The 18,782-nt window shown below is 38.6% G+C and overlaps 1 protein-coding gene across 4 annotated transcripts in view; it reads left to right on the top strand.

Moving 5' to 3' along the window:
• Positions 1-10,060, top strand: part of DSE (dermatan sulfate epimerase) — a 69,977-nt gene extending 59,917 nt beyond the window's left edge. For all 4 annotated transcript variants that reach the window (XM_068551175.1, XM_068551177.1, XM_068551176.1 and 1 more), the window contains 3 exons: positions 2,603-2,842; positions 5,263-5,470; positions 7,565-10,060. In XM_068551175.1, the coding sequence (XP_068407276.1) occupies positions 2,603-2,842; positions 5,263-5,470; positions 7,565-9,329 (2,213 nt within the window). In that variant the 3' untranslated portion in view covers positions 9,330-10,060. The remainder of the gene's footprint in view (positions 1-2,602; positions 2,843-5,262; positions 5,471-7,564) is intronic.
• The last annotated feature ends 8,722 nt before the right edge of the window (positions 10,061-18,782 follow it).

The following is an 18,782-nucleotide window of genomic DNA, read 5'->3' as shown; positions in this document are numbered from 1 at the left end:
AGCTTGATTAAGAGGGTAAATTTTCATGCTAGCTCCCTTTGCCCCCCACTCTCACAAAAACAAATGAAATTTTAAAAGTTAAGAGGTAAGCCATGTGAACATCTACCATCAAACCATTTATAAATCCACAGGCCTGTGGAAAGACAGCATCATGAATTGGTGGAAAGAACCTTGGAGTGAGCTGGATTGCAGCTTGGGGCCTTGAGTTTTAGTCTAGTACAGTTTTATTTCCTTAGATAAATGTTTAGGAATAGAGGAACAGGAATAGAGCTTATTTCTTCATTCTTCACAGTAGATAAAATTGTTCCAGATATTAAGCAGGCACCTACAATACTGGCTCGAATTGGGTCAAAATTTGAATTTTCTTCTGGCAGGAGTTTTCACATGCCTTTGTTTTCTGAGTAAAGTTATGGGTTGCTCTGGGATGCACTCTCCCAGAGCCATTCCATAAGCAGCTCACACATTTCTAAGAAGATGGGACAAAAGAAGGAGTGAAATCTCTGGTCCTGCACATCTCAGTTAATAATTAGACTTACAGCCCCGGCTTTCTTGGCAGCCTTGCTCTAACTTTAGCAGCTACCTCGGCCACGCTGTGCCAATAATTCCATGTTCTCAGAGCAGCCTTGTAGATACTGACTGAGGTAGCTTAGTCAGGTGTAGCTCCTACTGGACTCAGATGAAATTTCAGCAGTGAGAGAGTTAGGATTTTTCATCTGTTCTGCTAACCCTGTCTTAAGGCTTAGGATACAGGGCCCACAGGATCACACGTATGCAGTTTACAAATCAGTTGGAAAGAAGACAGGTGTGAAATGTTTAAATGGCTACACCATACTTATAATATTACCACGGAATGAAATAAGGGGGATCATGAAATTATGATTAAATATCAAACGAGTGTATTAAGTTTGAATTCAGGAGAACAAGGTTCTTTAGGTGAGTTTGAGATGGTTCATGGAACTTTGAAGGATGGGTAGGATATGGATAACTGAAAATAATGAACATTCCAGGCAAGGTGTATGGATGATGGAAAAAAATACAGGGCAGAGCATCAGTAACAACAATATTGGTACCTCGTATTGACAGATTTGAAGTTTACAAAGGTAGACATTGCCTCGTCTCATGAATAGGGTTTTTATAAGGAAAATCAGGTAATATCTGGGGAGCAGTGAGTAGCAGTTCTAATTTTAAACATCAGTCACATTGGTATCTGATTGGAGATGGAGGATACAGAGAGAAAAAAGATGAGGATGATTGGGATTTTAAACTCTAATGACTAATGGAAATTGAAAACTATCCAGAAGGCTGGCAGGTCAGGTGTGGAGCTGGATGGGAGAAGGAGCCAGTGTACAATTAACAGTAACCTCTGCACAGCAGAGCCTGAGAATGGTGCTGCACCCCCATGAGATGAGAGCTTGGTCTTACTTAGCCTGGAACCTTGGATTTAGGCTGGGAGGTACCTGGTGGTACCTGGGCCTCTGGAAGCCCCCATACCCAGCACACCTAGTAGACTGTGGTAGAGGGTTCAGCATGGATGATCACACACACGTCTATGGGAGTGATACAACAAAAGTCCACTCATTAGGAGGCAGTGAGCTTAATTTTATCCTTAGGGGTTGTGTATTTTAAATACAAGCAAACAAAACAAACCTTAAATCTAAAGACCTAGGTTCAGATCAAAGTTCTTTAGTCATGTGCCAGAGGACAAGTCAACCTTTCTGTAATTTTGGGGTAATAATGCATAATTGAGTTGTTAAAAGGATTAAGTAAGATTATGTTCGGTGCTGTGTAAATTATAAATGTTACGAAATGTGAGGAATTGTTATTGTTGCCTAAACGCTGGTCTCACAAGAATTATAGGAAGATAGCATTTCCGAGTCAAAAGGATTTTAGGAAAAATTTTAGACCTTTAATTTTCAGCTGGGGAAATTGAAAAATGTGGCAGGTTGAAGAAGTTCTTGGACAAAATCATGTGGCTCATTTTTGGCAGATTAGGGACTCCCAGTTGATTTTTGTCACCTTTAGATTGCCACTCCAATGGTCTCTCCACCCCACTGTGCTGCCTTTTCCAATGCTTTGGAATCTAAAACCACGTAAAGGGTGAGGTATTGTCTTCTAAGAACAAGACGCGTTGGAGACTATTCATTTAGCATTTATAGTATTTGCAGCTCATTAAAAATTCTGTAAAATAATGGTGACAGTTTTTGTGAAGCAGAAAACTTCAAAAATATTTTCAAACAATGTTTTCTAGAAAAATTGAGTAAAAGTCTCAATGTACAGATCCTTTCTTTCAGACATAAAGTATGTGCAATTTGTAATCTTAGATGTGGTGTGGTTTCAGTTTATTAAAGATTATGAAATGGCTGATACTTATTGAAAGGTTTGTCTTTAATTAATAAATGACCTGTATTCAAGAACTTCTTAACTTAGATCATGGACTCACCATAAACCTGGGCTAGCAGGATGTTATTTATAATGTTGATAAGTGAGAGTTTTACAAAATGCAATTTGCAGTATAAACTGGTCAGATAACTCAGAGGGTTTTATTTGGCCATATTTTTGTTTTTAGTTTGTTACAGCCTTAGTCATTGTTTCCATCTTTCAGGGTATCTTCAAGAAGCTTACTTATGGACCAAACAAGTTCTGACCATCATGGAGAAGTCTCTTGTCTTGCTCCGAGAGGTGACAGACGGCTCCCTCTATGAAGGAGTTGCATATGGCAGCTACACCACTAGATCACTCTTCCAGTATATGTTTCTTGTCCAGAGGCACTTTGACATCAACCATTTTGGCCACCCATGGCTTAAACAACACTTTGCATTTATGTATAGAACCATCCTGCCAGGTACAGTGAGGACTTAGAAGTGGGAAAACATTAAACTACTGTAATTTTTTTCTGATTATGAAGATGGACTAGACCAAGAAAAGAAACGTGGGATTTGAGCCATATTGAGGTTAAAGGGATTTTTTTTTTAATCAAAGAATAATTCAAGAGTTGTATATTGCCAGGAATATTTGGAGAGTTAATGTGAAGATTTGTGATTTAGGTATTATAAAGCTTAGAGCTTAACAGATCAAATATAATTTGTAGCCTCCACAGTACTTTTATTTTTGTATGTGTACAAACTTGGGCACATACACAAACTCATTTTCATGAATCTAAACAAAACAAAAATACTTATGATTACATATTAATTTTCCTTTATGTGTGATCCCTAATTGATCCTATTTTACTTTTTTAGTTTTAAATTTTTTGTTCCAAACTATACAAACATGATTCAAAAGAAAGATTACATCTACATATGTAAATTGGGGGTTTAGTATTCTCTTAACACATTTTTGACCAGAGACGTATTACAGGCACAGGCGTTAGTTTCTGCAGAAATCCCCTGGTCAATAATGTGTTAATACTCAAAATATTTTATGGAAATAAATGGTATAAGATATAGAAAGCAAACCAAAAAATGAATTTCTGGGACTTCCCCGGCGGTTCAGTGGTTAAGACTCCGCTCTTCCACTACAGGGGGTGTGGGTTCAATCCCTGGTTGGGGAACTAAGACCCACATGCCACGCAACATGGCTGAAAATTTTTAAAAAAAAAAGAAAGAAAAAAATGAATTTCTATGAAACTTCTAATTTCTTGTTGCTATGTAGCTTAGCCTTTTAAGAGAACTGGCTCACACACACACACACACACACACACACACACACAGACACACACACACACACATATATATAAAGAGTTTATTCATTTCTAGGACAGCCTATAACTCTCCTTATTTCTAAACAGGACTATCGTGTTAGAAAAGGTTTAGGAGGTAAGTTTTCATCAGGGTGGGTTTTCCCTCAGTGAAATGCAATTTTTTAGTTGAATGATCCTAGACCTACAGCAAACAATCCAGTTTTTAAATCTTTTTGCTCTGGTTATATACACATGGATTGGATAGAATCTCCATTATTGGATTAGTTATCGAAAAAATACTGCAGAGCAAAAGAACCATGTTAAGATTTAGTTTAGACTCACACGCGGAACCCTATTGTTTTGGTTATCCTTAAGCATGCGGGAGAGGCCTCTTTTATCTTTAGTTTATCTTGGTAAACAAAGGCCGTCTAAAGCAAGGGCCTTTAAGAGGTCTCAGTGCTTTGTAATTTGATCTGAGTTCTAACAGCCAGCCACATCAGGGCTTGGGTTTGCTGTGAACTATGTATGTGGCTACTTCCTAAGGTGGAAAAGACAATAATGAGCACCTCTAAGAGGCGAAATCATGTATTTGTGTCAATTAGTAAAACAACCTTTATTGAACATTTATGTGCCAGGCACTATAATAGGCAGGGGATTCAGAGTAATAAAACATCCCATCTGCTTTTAAGATACAGGTTAGTAGAAGATTCAGAAAATCACATGTTATAGTCAGATTTACTTGGACGAGAGTTTACTAAACTGCTAGAAGCAAAAACACTAGCTATAAATCATGTCAATATGGTCATGCAGGCATTTTTAGAAGGGATTCTGTGTTAAGTCAGTCTGTTCTCAACAACGTTTCTTTTTAATTTTCTCTGTAATGGCTATGCTAGTAGCGATTATTCCCGTCTGACCCAGAAGTTTCTCCCATTCTTCGTTTTCAAGACTGTCTGGAGCATTATCTGGTCTTACCCACTTTTGTTTTTCGGACTTCTTCCAGTATGATCTTTACATTTTCTCTCTTTTCTTCAACTTCTGATAGTACATACAGGCAGGCCCTTCTCTGGAATTGTTTCATTTTCTTCCCATAGGAACTCAGTTTCTCCCCTAAACCTTATAATTTCTGCTGTATTGGATGCCAAATTGAAGCACCTTATGTTATTATCTTGGTCTGGGGTGTGGGATGAGTTGGCGGGAAAGCTAGTGCTGATTCCAGGTTCAGGGACTCACCATGCACAAGAGGATAGATCTCCCATGTATCCATGCAATTATATTTGCATGTAGCATGGACATTAGAAAATGAGGAAGGTAGGCAACAGACGTAAGCACTAATAGTTGTTTCCATTACCAAAGACAAGTTGCCACGTGACAGACTTGCACCCAGGTTTGTGGAAGACTTTTAGAAGGATTCTGATTAACTGGCCTGGGGTAGAGCGAGGGCATGGTGGATTTTTCTTCCTTATTTTTATCCAAGGTACACAATTGAGTCTAATTTGGAACCAGGATTGAGAATCATTCTTTGGGCCTTTATGGAAGTAGGCAGTTTTAAACTTATCTTAATTCTGTCAAATTTCTTTCCCCAGGGTTTCAAAGAACTGTGGCTATTGCAGACTCAAATTACAACTGGTTTTATGGTCCAGAAAGCCAATTGGTGTTCCTGGATAAATTTGTCATGCGTAACGGCAGTGGTAACTGGTTGGCTGACCAGATCAGAAGGAACCGTGTGATGGAAGGCCCAGGGACGCCTTCCAAAGGGCAGCGCTGGTGTACGCTTCACACAGAATTTCTCTGGTATGCTACCTTGTACTGGCTCTAAAGAGAAATTGTACCCAGGGGTATAGTGTGCTAATTTTTTTGCATTAAAAAAGAAAAACTAATCTACTTTTTAACACTTTCTCCACGCCACCTATGTACTCGCAGCTTCAATTCAATTCATATCACAGTTTTGAAATTCTGTTAGAAACACTTCCTTCCATTTAAGATCTAATTACTGTTTGCAGTTTTTGCTTTTCGTGTATTAGAATCCTAGGCTCACACTATTTCCTAGATATGCATGTTTTGGTTTACATCATTTTTGAAATCATATAAAGAGAAAAACCACGAAATTTAGACTGAGTTATTCTGATAATCACACCAAAAAAAAAAAAGTAGTAAAATGTTTCGTTTTGGTAAATGGAGCATTATAATCTTCTAATAGCAAAGCTGTTGCTAAATTTTCAAAACTACTTAAAAGTGGTTGACAGTATTTGACAGTTTTACTTTGATAATAAAAGAACCATGTAATTTTTTTTGCCTTAATCTTTTAAGCCTAGAAGGAGAAGCCAGGGTCTCCTTTTTAAAGTACTGCCAAATACATTTTTGGCATCCAATAAATTAAAATAAAAATTACAGGGAACTGGTTAATCATTAATCCCTGATGTCTTTTCAAGCTATTGAAATTTGCATTCAACTCCAAAGTAAGCTTCTGTGGTTTGATTGCTTCTTTTCATTTACAAAAAAAAAAAAATTAAACAATTAAGAGGGAAAAAAAACGTTAGTAAAGTGGTAACTGTCATAATTTAACCAGCATTTTTAAAAACTATCTTCACAGATGAACTGCATATATTAACATGCAACCATTCTTGGCTCCTTGTAGGTATTTGAAGTAATTACTTAATAGTATTTTTCACTTACCCGTAAATAAACAAGAGCGTTCTATAAAGCTGATTATAGGAGTCAGACTAATGCTAAGTCTAAGTTGATTCAGAAAGTGCCTTTATGGGAGTATGAAAACTGACCAAAACCTGAGAGGAGGATGGCCAGTTCCACTTGTTTCTGGATTTGTTAAATCATCATAATTAAGCCAACACTGTACTAGACTGAAGCAGAGAGACAATTGCTGATGTCTGTAACTGAGACTCCAGAACAAAAGACAAAACAGCCCAAATCAAATAAATATCAATAAGATTAACTCTACCATAGGTGACTGATTCACTTTAGAGAAAAAGTATCTTAGAGCCTTTCTTCCCTTGAGCAGCAAATCATATGAACCTGTCAAGGCTGTTGTCTCAGATCACCAAAAGTGAACAGTCATCTTCATTATTATTTTTGGAGCCTTCCTGAATCAAAACCTGTGTTCTTAATCACGGTGAAAGTTTAATGTGAATTATTATCTTACTTTGATAATAAACATCATAAATTAAAATAAGAAACTTATATCAAAAAAAGCATGACATCATCTGCAGATTAAAACAAAACAAAACCTTGGAATCGGGCTAGGCAGCGGGTGGCATGATCATAAATCCTCCACTGTTAGATCATTTCCTGAATTGCATCCATTCATATTCTTAGATATGGTATTGGCAATAAATTTTATCTAATATGTGAAATTTGACTCTATTTAAATTTATTTTTTTAGAGGGGGAAAAAAGTACTCTACCAAACTTTCAATAATATCAGTTGTTTGCAGAACAGTGCTTTCTCAGCACTCAAGGATCGCTAGAGTCCAAATCTTACCGTGTGGTTTCCTAGAATAGGAGCCCCTCAACTAGAGGTTTGGATGAGCTGCTTAATTCTATGAGCCCCCGTCGTTTGGGTGGCAGTTCTGAAATCATTAAGTGAAGAGGGTCCACGTAGTGACTATCAGTAGCTGTCATTTCCGGCTCAAACCCTTCACAGTTGTAAAGACCCACTCCCCTCCCATTCACCAAGGGCATGCCCCTACACATGCTGATTATACGTGGGCATTTTCAGAAATGCCCCTAATACAGTCTACGCTGCCAGCGCTCTGGGTGGCGTTTTTACGTTGTTTCCTCCAGCCACGTTGCCGTGTGGCCTCGCAGCTCTGCTGTGTTCCTTTCACTTCTATCGGAAAACCATTTAATTTTAAAAAATTGATTCTTTCAGGTATGATGCCAGCTTGAAATCCGTCCCCCCTCCAGATTTTGGCACCCCAGCGTTGCATTATTTTGAAGACTGGGGTGTTGTGACTTATGGAAGTGCGCTGCCTGCAGAAATCAATAGATCTTTCCTTTCCTTCAAGTCAGGAAAACTTGGGGGACGTGCAATATATGACATTGTCCACAGAAACAAATACAAAGACTGGATCAAAGGCTGGAGAAATTTTAACGCAGGCCATGAACATCCTGATCAAAACTCCTTTACTTTTGCTCCCAACGGTGTGCCTTTCATTACTGAGGCTCTCTATGGGCCAAAGTATACCTTCTTCAACAATGTTTTGATGTTTTCCCCAGCTGTGTCCAAGAGCTGCTTTTCTCCCTGGGAAGGTCAGGTCACAGAAGACTGTTCATCAAAATGGTCTAAATACAAGCATGACCTGGCAGCTAGCTGTCAGGGGAGAGTGGTTGCTGCAGTGGAGAAAAATGGGGTGGTTTTCATCCGAGGAGAGGGTGTGGGCGCTTATAACCCCCAGCTCCGTCTGAAGAACGTTCAGAGGAATCTGATGCTCCTGCATCCACAGCTTCTCCTCCTTGTGGATCAGATACACCTGGGAGAGGACAGCCCCTTGGAGACGGCAGCAAGCTTCTTCCACAATGTGGATTTTTCTTTTGAGGAGACAGTGGTAGATGGGGTCCATGGGGCTTTCATCAGGCAGCGAGATGGTCTCTATAAAATGTACTGGATGGATGATACCGGCTACAGCGAGAAAGGAACCTTTGCTTCAGTGACATACCCTCGGGGCTATCCCTACAACGGGACCAACTATGTGAATGTCACCACACACCTCCGAAGTCCCATCACCAGGGCAGCTTACCTCTTCATAGGGCCCTCCGTAGATGTCCAGAGCTTCAGCATCCACGGAGACTCTCAGCAACTGGATGTGTTCATAGCCACCAGCGAGCATGCCTACGCCACTTACCTGTGGACAGGTGAGACTACAGAACAGTTGGCCTTGGCACAGGTCATTGCCGACCGTCAGAAAATTCTGTTTGACCGGAGTTCGGCCATCAAGAGCACCGTGGTCCCTGAGGTGAAGGACTACGCCGCTATTGTGGAACAGAACCTGCAGCATTTTAAGCCAGTGTTCCAGCTGCTGGAGAAGCAGATCCTGTCCCGAGTCCGGAACACAGCCAGCTTTAGGAAGACTGCTGAGCGCCTGCTGAGATTTTCAGATAAGAGACAGACCGAGGAGGCCATCGACAGGATTTTTGCCATATCACAGCAGCAGCAGCAGCAGCAGCAAAGCAAGTCCAAGAAAAACCGAAGGGGAGGCAAGCGCTATAAATTTGTGGATGCCGTCCCTGATATCTTTGCACAGATTGAAGTCAATGAGAAGAAGATTCGACAGAAAGCTCAGATTTTGGCACAGAAAGAGCTGCCCATAGACGAAGATGAAGAAATGAAAGACCTTTTAGATTTTGCAGATGTAACATATGAGAAACACAAAAATGGTGATTTGATGAAAGGCCGGTTTGGACAGGCTCGGATGGTGACGACGACTCGCAGCAGAGCCCCAGCACTGTCTGCTTCGTATACCAGGCTGTTCCTGATTCTGAACATTGCTATTTTCTTTGTCATGTTGGCAATGCAACTGACTTATTTCCAGAGGGCCCAGAGCCTACATGGCCAAAGATGTCTTTATGCAGTCCTTCTAATAGATAGCTGTATTTTATTATGGTTGTACTCTTCTTGTTCCCAATCCCAGTGTTAGCACTGAAGCTATAAATTGCTTGATCATTTTGTGGTCACAAGTCTGTGCAAAAAAAAAAAAAAAATCATTGCCCTCGTTTGTTACTGGATTTTTTTTCTCAGATTCTTTTAACAAATTAAGGGGAAGGTACTTTCACACAAGAAAGCAGGGACGTGGAGAAATCAGTACGGGTAAAGGCAAAGAATTTATCAAAGGAATAAGAGTAGCTTGGTTGTCACATGGTGTTTCTGGAAGTGGCTTGGCTGAATTAGCCGTCCATATAATACTACTCTCAAAAGAACAAAATGTCTGGTTTTAAGTAATATTTCTTCTTAAGAGAAAAAGACTTAGATAGAATTGGATTTTATTAATATTAATTTAATGCTATTAGCGATCTCCAGATACTATTTTATGAAAAGACTGAAGCACACAATTCTAAGAAATACAGAAAAAAATTTTTAATGGTGTAGTCATGTTGAAAATAAATGTTAATAAGTCCTGGTGTGGTGGTGTCACCTTCCTTAGAGAGTAATTCATGAGTTAAGTGAATAACAGCATCTGTACATTGGGTTACTATTCAGATAACATAGTAAAGTGATGGTAGAAGATTATTGAAAAATTTGAGATATGTTTCCAGTGGAAAACATATATCTATGAATGAATTTCCTTGATGATGTTGGTTTCAGCATACACATAATTGACTGCTTTTACACACCCATTGGTTATTCAATAAACGAGACAATTACAGGTAACTTAATTTTCTATTTTCCTTCTATGGAAAACTGTTATAGACCCAATGACTAACTTCAAAATAAATATATGCTGAACATTGATTTCAGTACCAAAGAAGATGGGGAAGCTAAAATTTGGATATGATTCTTACTTTTTTTAATAGAAAACTTTCTTCAATTTATTTTGCTAAATAAACATCATAATTGTGATTTTTCTATAGTGTCTTTCTTCTTTTTTCCTTTACATTCAACATGTATTCAACAATTTTGAAATCTTTTAAGAAAAACTGTTTATTTGAACATGCGTTAATTAAACAACGTAGAGTTGGAATTGAAAGAAGTAATTTCTCTGCTTATTTACCTTTTTGTTTTTTAAACATATTTTGAACATTTAAAACAAAACCAAATTCTGATATTTAAGTAATACCAAACTTTTAAAACATAAAATTTTCATATTTATTTTCAGTTAAGCCCTCAGGAGGTAACAGCAGCACAGAGTACTGGAAACACATTCCACAGATTGATATTTCAGCATAAGAAAATGATATACTTAAAAGGAACTTAAGAGTGAATTATCGTACATTTAGCATATTTGACTTTTATGTATTTCTCCCTTGAAAACACAAAATATGTTTGGCTCCAGTTTGTAATGAGAACACATTCCCTGATACAGGTCTAAGGTAATAATGGCAATCTTTTCCTTTCACTTGTCCTTTTGGTTCATGGAAATACCGGTAAGTAACAGAAAACAAAAACATTCAGAAACTTATGAGGCCCTTTTTGCAGTTCTAATTTTGAACCTTCTTACATAAAAAAACACAAGTCTGACTTTTCACTGTGCTTCACTCATTATGCTGGGAATCTAGAAGATGACTTCTGAGGAAGTATTTTTTTTTCTTTTATGGAAGAAGTCTCTGGGGAGGATGTCATTACACACTGTTTTAAAAGAATAATGTTTTCAAAAGAATAATGCTTCCGTTTGTCCTGCATGGATGCTGTTACGGGGCTTTAAACTTGCTTTATGTGACAGATTCTCCGTTTACTTAACCTCATTCGACATTCCTCTCTTCTAGTCTTTCTCATTCAGAAAGGATGAATTGTCTGAAATGATCAAAAGCAAATTTTGAAAAAAAAGGTAAATTGCTCTTTGAGGCTACCAGGCAAACCTGATCTCAGACCCAAAAACTCAGGCATACTTTCTCATAAAGATGAAAAGTGCAAGCGAGCGCCAAATCCAGCTTTCCTTTTGTTTTCACTAGGTGAGGGCAGACAATAAATTAGTCCCCATAGCATGATCCTAGTATAACACATTAGCTCATTTTCAAAGCAACTTTTAAAAATATGGTAATCGCATATCTTTAAAACAAAATTATTTGATGGGTTTATTTTCCTTCTAAGTGGACCTTGTATTTATTTCAATTTTAAAAATTTCCACAGTCAGTGACTTAAGAGGTTAAGTAAGGAAAAAGAATGCTGAGACAAATCACTGCTCTTCATAATGAGACATGTTTTATATCAGGGATAGTTCATATTTGAATAAAACTAAGGAATTCTTTGTATCTTCCAGAAAAGCAAGCAATGTTAAGTCTCTCTTGAAACTGAGTAATTAATTATGGAATCTGTTCAGTGCTGCTCACTGTGAAGGGAGTGTTTCAAGTTCATTGGATAACATGGGAGCTTTTGTCTGGGGGATTGGCAGGACGTTAGTCCTCATCTTAAAGAAAATTTGGGAATCATTAGCAAATAGAGCTTGTCGGTGCAGTGGGAGGGTCATATTCCCTGGTGGATAACTGATTAGCCTCTTAACAGCCATGATGATGGATGAGACCTATCATTTGCTGAGAGAACAGTATTGAGATCATTGTTAATAATTGTTAAAGTCAAGTGGAAGACATTCTCAATTCTCAGACTGTTTTAATAAATAGAATCTATTATATCACCTAATTCTTCCACAAAGATTTTAGTCATAGTTTTTAGGAAGTACCAAATGTTCCAGGGTTACTAGAGAATAGTTTTAAAAGGATATTATGCACACAATAATTTTTTAGAGGAAAAATTTATATTACACCTTAATCTGCTTTTAAAAAATTCTTGGTAGTTCACAAACCACCACAAAGGAATTGGAAATTTCTCCAGATTTTTAAGAGAAAGCAAGTCATGAAATATTATATTTTTAAGTTAGAAAGTAAATGCATGTTTTTCCTTAGAAATATAAAACAAGATTAACTGGGCACTTTTGAGAGTTAAAGGAGAAGCAAGTAACAGATCCCAAGACTGTTCTAGGAAAACTAGGACATGGTCGTCTGTGTCTTAGATTAATTCAGGAAATAAAAGGGGCTAGGGATGTGTGTGAAGGTCTAACTTGAAGTTTAGCGCTAAAAACAGGAACTTGAGATGATCTGATGGAGCCTCCAAAATCTGCAGGTGAGGAAACAGACTCAAGCAAAGGGGGCTTTTATCTGCTTATTCTTGTGCTTACTTCATTTCTGTTGGCAAAGCCCATTGGCTTGATTTTTCCTCTTCAGGCTCGCGTTGAGAAGAGGTCAGTTTCTGCAGCTTATTTAGCCTACTGGCAAAGATGAACCATTTTGCCAGCAATGTTTCAGCTAGATACATGCTTTACGCTATGTAACATCAGTGAAGTACTGACAAGGAAATCATGCATTCCAATACATGGTCTAAATATTTCAATTGTAGTCATCAATTTTGATAGGTTCAAACTCTATTAAGCAAGATGTAGTTGCCATGTGAAGAATAAAAATTGATAAAGTTACATTATGACTTTCCTGTTCTTTTTCTTGGCTGTGCAGTTTCTCTTGGTTTGGGGGGTTTCTTTTTTGTTTTTGTTTTGTGTAAGTTATAAACATACATGATTGGAAAAGTAAAATAGTACTAGAAGGCTCATATTTTGAAAAACCTCCTGCCCTTTCCCTTTTCACTCTTGATTCGTGCTTCCCAGAAGTAACCAATTTCTGACTATCTTAGCCCTTGGGTCTATTACATGCTTGTTTATGTTAAGGTCTAAAACTTCCTACCAATGAAATGAGGATTTATCTCTTTTTTCCATCTCCCCTTTCTTCATACCTGTTTCATTCACTGCCTTCCTTCTAACAGGGCTATCATAATTTTTGGCTAAGTCACTATTCAGTATTTATATGTTAAAACTATGTAAGTATGACTCAAAGGCTAGCCATAAAATGTACTTTCTTACTTTCATAAACAACTTTGGTTTCCCCAGAGTTAATGATTATTTTCTTCATTTCCTTAGTTGTCAAGCAACCTCATTTTATCCCCAAACTTTCCAATGTAAGTATGAATCTCCTCCCTCTGTCCAATCACATCTATGTAATTTGGCAGTTCTTTTTGTTCTTGGGGCCATCCTTGCATGATGGTTGTCTTCAAATCTCCTTTCTCCATCATTCTAAGGATTCTCTATACCACTTTTCTGTGTGAATCTTTTGTTTCCTGGACCCCATGCTTTCCTTTTTCTTCATCAGTGTCTCTTTTTGATGGAGCATACCCTCCCCAAGAATCCCAAGAAAGGATGCACGGGGAGTAAAATCTTGCCTCCTTCCATTTCTGAAAAAAAAAGTTTATTCTCTCCTTCACTTGATTGATCATTTTGCCAACAATTTTAGTCTGGAAATAACTTTTCCTCAGAGATGTGAAGGCATGGCTCTACGACTCTCCAGTTTGTAGTGTAGCCATTGAGAAGTCTGTTACCGAGTTTTCTCTTGGACAGAAATTTTAACCGGAGAAAGTCTGTCATCTCCCTGCTTAGTTCAGCGGAGGGATGCTGGAGAAGGGAGTTGTTTAATAGGTCTAACTGCTTGTGTTCTCAAAGTCAAGTGGAGAAAGGGGCTAAAAGTCTCACTGTTTCGTAAGTAGACACCTATCCTCTAATTACAGTGCCTCCACACCGTTGTGCTGTGTCTTTAACCCAGAATCCCTCTTCTCAGTCTCTCCAGGGAGTCGAAGCCTCATCTTCTGCTGGAGTCCAGGTGCATTCTGCTTGCTGTGGTTCCATTTTCCACTCGCATGCATTCCCACTCTCACAGGCACCTACTGCCAATTCCTGAACATCCTTGTGGTTCTGCTGAGTGAACTGGCTTGTTTCTGTCAACTCCAATCCCATTTTCTTGCTGGCTTGTATTTCAGCCTCCTGTTTAGTTACCATTCAACCATCTACTCTCAGCTTCCATGGTCTTGTTCTATTCTCCATTCATTCATTCTGAAAATATTTTTTGAGTACCCACTAAGTGCGAGGCACTGTTCTGGTGCTTGGAATACTACATTAGTGAATAAAAAAATTAAGATCCTGCCTTCTTGGTGCTTACATTCTAGGGATGGGTCTGACGAATTAGCATAATTCATAAGTAAATTATATAATCTATTAAAAGCTAATAGGTGCTATGAAGGGAAGGGAAAGATGGGATAAGGAGATTGAGAAGGGGAGGGTGTAATTTTAAATAGGGTGGTCAGAATAGGCTCTACTGATGTCCCCACTCCCATTCTCTTTTTCATTTTTAAAATCCCTTTAGTGGATTTAGTAGAGTTTCAGGAAGGATCAGAAATAATTCATATATTGAATCCAATATGTTTAACTAGAAGCCCCACATCACTGTTCAGGTGAGCTGACAAATAACAAGAATGACAGTAACGTGTGTTTATTGAGCACCTACTATGTGCCAGGTACTGTTTTAGGAACTGGAGATTTGGTAGAGAACAACAACAACATAAAACCTGGTCCTCATGCAGTTTATGATATGAGTGAGTGGGTGGATGGGAGGGGCAAAGAGCAACAAACTCAACAAAAATACACTAGGTCAAGTAGTGGTAAGTTCTGTGGGGAATAGTCTAGATAGGAGATAATCAGCTCCCTTGACTAAGTCCAGAGGGGGAATATTTAAGGCCCAGCTCATAGGCAAAACATGTGACCAAAGGAGTGTCTATTTTGTGGGAGCATGTTGGTCAAAAGATGATTAATCAAGGGGCCCTCAGGATACTGTGTCTCTGAGTCTCATTTACTGTAGAAGAGCAGATTGCCTGACTTGGCTCTGACCCAATCACCTGACTGTCCCTTAATAAACAGAAAATTGTCCAAATCTTCCTGCCATTTCTATTTTCAGCCTGCCTGTTTCAGGGACTTCACCTAGACGTGTGGCTGGAGTGTAGGGTGTGTAATGGAATGGTGGTGGGAAACAAAACTGGGAAGGTAAACGGGTGTGCAGAGGAGGTGCTCCTTTCTTCCCCCTCCACTTAATTTTTTAAAATAACACCAATTGTATGAGCATTTTGAGTAATCCAGGCAGTTGGAATACCTTCCACATGGGAAAAGTAAAAGTGCTGCTTCTTTTCCATGTTTTATTGGGAAGTCTGTGCTGTAGAAGAATCATATGATTTTCGTGGTGAATCTCAAAGGAAACACAAATGATTTGGGAGGGGCCTTTGAGGCTTTGGTTTAAGGTAGATTTTCTTAAAGCAAGAGCTTCTAAAAACATTTCAGTCAGCCCATCACTTTCCAAATTAAACAATGAAAAGTGATTTTAGTGTATATTTAGGAATTATTTTCTGAACAAAAAAGTTTTCGGTGGTTTAGGTACCTTCTTTTTCTTTCAAAGCAATAGTAACAACGGTACTGGAAATACCTTTCTGTCTGAAGGGAACATCTTGTCAATTTTCCCTACTTTTCCTTTTTCTCCATTTTTCAGCATTTATTATTTACCACTTCTAAAATTTTGTCCAGGATAAGAGACAACCGGTAAAATAAAAGAAATTCCCATTTATTGCGTTTCTGGGCAGATACTCTTGATTTCTTAGCTCCTTCACCCCACTCTCTAAGGAATTTGTTTTACTGACGGAAGGATGGACCCATGCCATTTATTAGAGCTCTGAGGAGAATTCTTGGAGCCCTTTATATAGTCCATATTTAAAGCTCTGTTCTTAATACAAAAAGAATTGAAGAGAGGAAAATGTGATTATTTTGAAAGATGAATTCACAGAACTTTTTATCAAAGTTGAATATAAATCGCAATAACAATTTAAAACATTGCTATTACTGAATATTGCCTTTGGGTAGCTCACACTTAGGAGATATAAAGAGATTATAAAAGTCGCTACTCCACCTGTCTTCCCCACTGGATTACACTCCTTGGGGGCTACATTCCTTGGACTACACTCTCTTGCTTATTGTATGCACATGGTTCTTACACAGTACCTGGCACATACATGGTATTCAAAAAATACTTGATGAATTGACTGACTGAATACATGAATGGAGCACAGAAGACTGTGGCCCCAAAAGACCTTAACATACAAAGCTCCAGCTCTTACAACGAGCTGACATCACTAATTTCCCACACACTAGATCCTAGAGCTGTTTCAACATTGTCACCTCTGGGCTATGTGGTAGCCCTAAAAAATCAACGTTCAGGACAGGGTACATAAAAAAGACAGATGTTAACAAGATACACATACAGCTGCTATATGGCTGTTACACATGTGGCGGTCCCCTGTGGGATAGAAAGCCCAGATGCCAAAGCACAACTTAAAATAACACACCATTTGTGTGGGATGTTGTAAACCACCAGTAATCAACAGACTGTTGCTAAGCTTCAGCAGTTACCCATGAGGATGCCTTTTGAGTGCAATCCAGCAAGCAAGGCTACGTCAGCACAGCTGACTTCCTAAAGAACACAGGACAGTGCAGCGTGGGTGCAGGGAATGTGGGCAGGCAGTGTGGCTGGGAGGGCGGCTTATTCAGCTGGCTTTACAGCCACACCTACACACGTGGAGAGTCGCACCTTGGCACCCTGGAATACACCAGACTTCCTCAAAAAGACTCTGGCAAGGGCTTCTCACTGCGGTGGCTTCTCTTGTTGCGGAGCGTGGGCTCTAGGCGCACGGGCTTCAGTAGTTGCAGCACGTGGGCTCAGTAGTTGTGACTCGTGGGATCTAGATTGCAGGCTCAGTAGTTGTGACTCACGGGCTTAGTTGCTCCGCGGCATGTGAGATCTTCCCAGGACCAGGGATCGAACCCGTGTCCCCTGCATTGGCAGGCGGATTCTTAACCACTGCGCCACCAGGGAAGTCCAACATTTGCCTTTAATTATTTGGAATGTTCAAAATGCCACATTATAATCATTTAAACTATTAATTGAGTTATCAGCATAGTTATATCAAACCTATTTTGATATAGCAATTTTTTAACTTTAATCTTGTGAAACTGAAGAGAGTAAGCAAATTTTTCTTGTCAAAATAGATTTTTTAAAATAAGATAGACTAAAGGACATCCCTGTAATTTAGAAATTACTACAACTCCGTCAGAGTTTAGGATCCTTCAGGACAGCTTACAGAGAGTGTAAGATACACCATTAGAGCAAAATCAGACTTCTGTTTTTAGTTTCTAGTCTCATCCTGCACTCAAACTGTGAGTTATTTTGACGCTTTCAAAACAGAAGAGCGTCATAAAGGTAAAAACAAATTATTTACTAATTTATTCATATCCATCTTTAATTTAGTATTGTTTTCTGGACTTTGCCCTTAGTCATAGATGTTTGTGGTTTTTCAGGTGGTTGAAATTAATGAAGTCATTGTAAAACTAGTGTTTTTTGTTGGCCAGCTCATACTTTCTACAAAATAAGCCCACTTATCACCCTCTTCTAAAGAAGACAAAGATTTGGCTGAAATAGTTATTAACAGGTGTGGAGATACAGAAGAGGCTACAGAATATTTCTTTCACAAACAATACATCTTTCAGACATCCAGTCGTTTGTCACTCTCATTGACTTTTTAAACTCCAGCATTACATGGAAGAAAAAAATGGAACTTCTGTCTTCTGTTTCGGCACATTTTAAAAATTCTTTGTTTTTCACATTTGATTGAATTTTGTCACTTCTTGGTTGAGTGTTTGTATTTTTGGAGACCATGACTGTTTAATAAGCTAGAATTGTGTATTATAGAATGTTAGAGTTAAGAAGCACCCTGAAGATGATCTAGTCTAACCCTCCCACTTTGCAGTTGAGGAAACACCTTGCTTGGCATTTCTTCACTGTAGTGTGGGTGAGGGCATCACCTAAATCATCACTGCCTGTTTTGACTTTTCTACTGTTAGTTGGATCAACCCTAGGTTGGGAAATAAGGTTTACAATGCCATCAGTCTGGCTGTTGGACTGTTCTTCCCCAGAATAATTTCAAGTGAGTTATAGACTTAAATTTTTGAATTATATTAATTTATTTCATTAAATAAAGATGGCTGATAGTTTGCTTACTAAACTTCCAGTTCTTTCTTTGGTTCTTGGTTAGAAGAGCAAGTTAAGTGTTAAGGCCCCATAGAGCACAGTAGCCTATAATATGGTGCCTTAGCACCCTCTAGCACATCTCTGAGTCACCACTGTTGAAAAATCTTTTACAAAGTGTAATTGTGAAACTAAAATGTTCTAAGTACTGTGCTGGGTTCTTTACACTATCTCACTTTATTTTATTTTATTTTATTTTTTTATTGAAGTATAATTGCCTTACAATGGTGTGTTAGCTTCTGCTTTATAACAAAGTGAATCAGTTATACATATACAATATGTTCCCATTTCTCTTCCCTCTTGCATCTCCCTCCCTCCCACCCTCCCCATCCCACCCCTCTAGGTGGTCACAAAGCACCGAGCTGATCTTCCTGTGCTATGTGGCTGCTTCCCACTAGCTATCTATTTTACATTTGGTAGTGTATATATGTCCATGACACTCTCTT

This window comes from Eschrichtius robustus, chromosome 9 (assembly GCF_028021215.1).
Source record: "Eschrichtius robustus isolate mEscRob2 chromosome 9, mEscRob2.pri, whole genome shotgun sequence".
Lineage (NCBI taxonomy): Eukaryota > Metazoa > Chordata > Mammalia > Artiodactyla > Eschrichtiidae > Eschrichtius > Eschrichtius robustus.
Note: the sequence above shows the minus strand (reverse complement) of the source record. Positions and strands in the feature narration are given on the sequence as shown.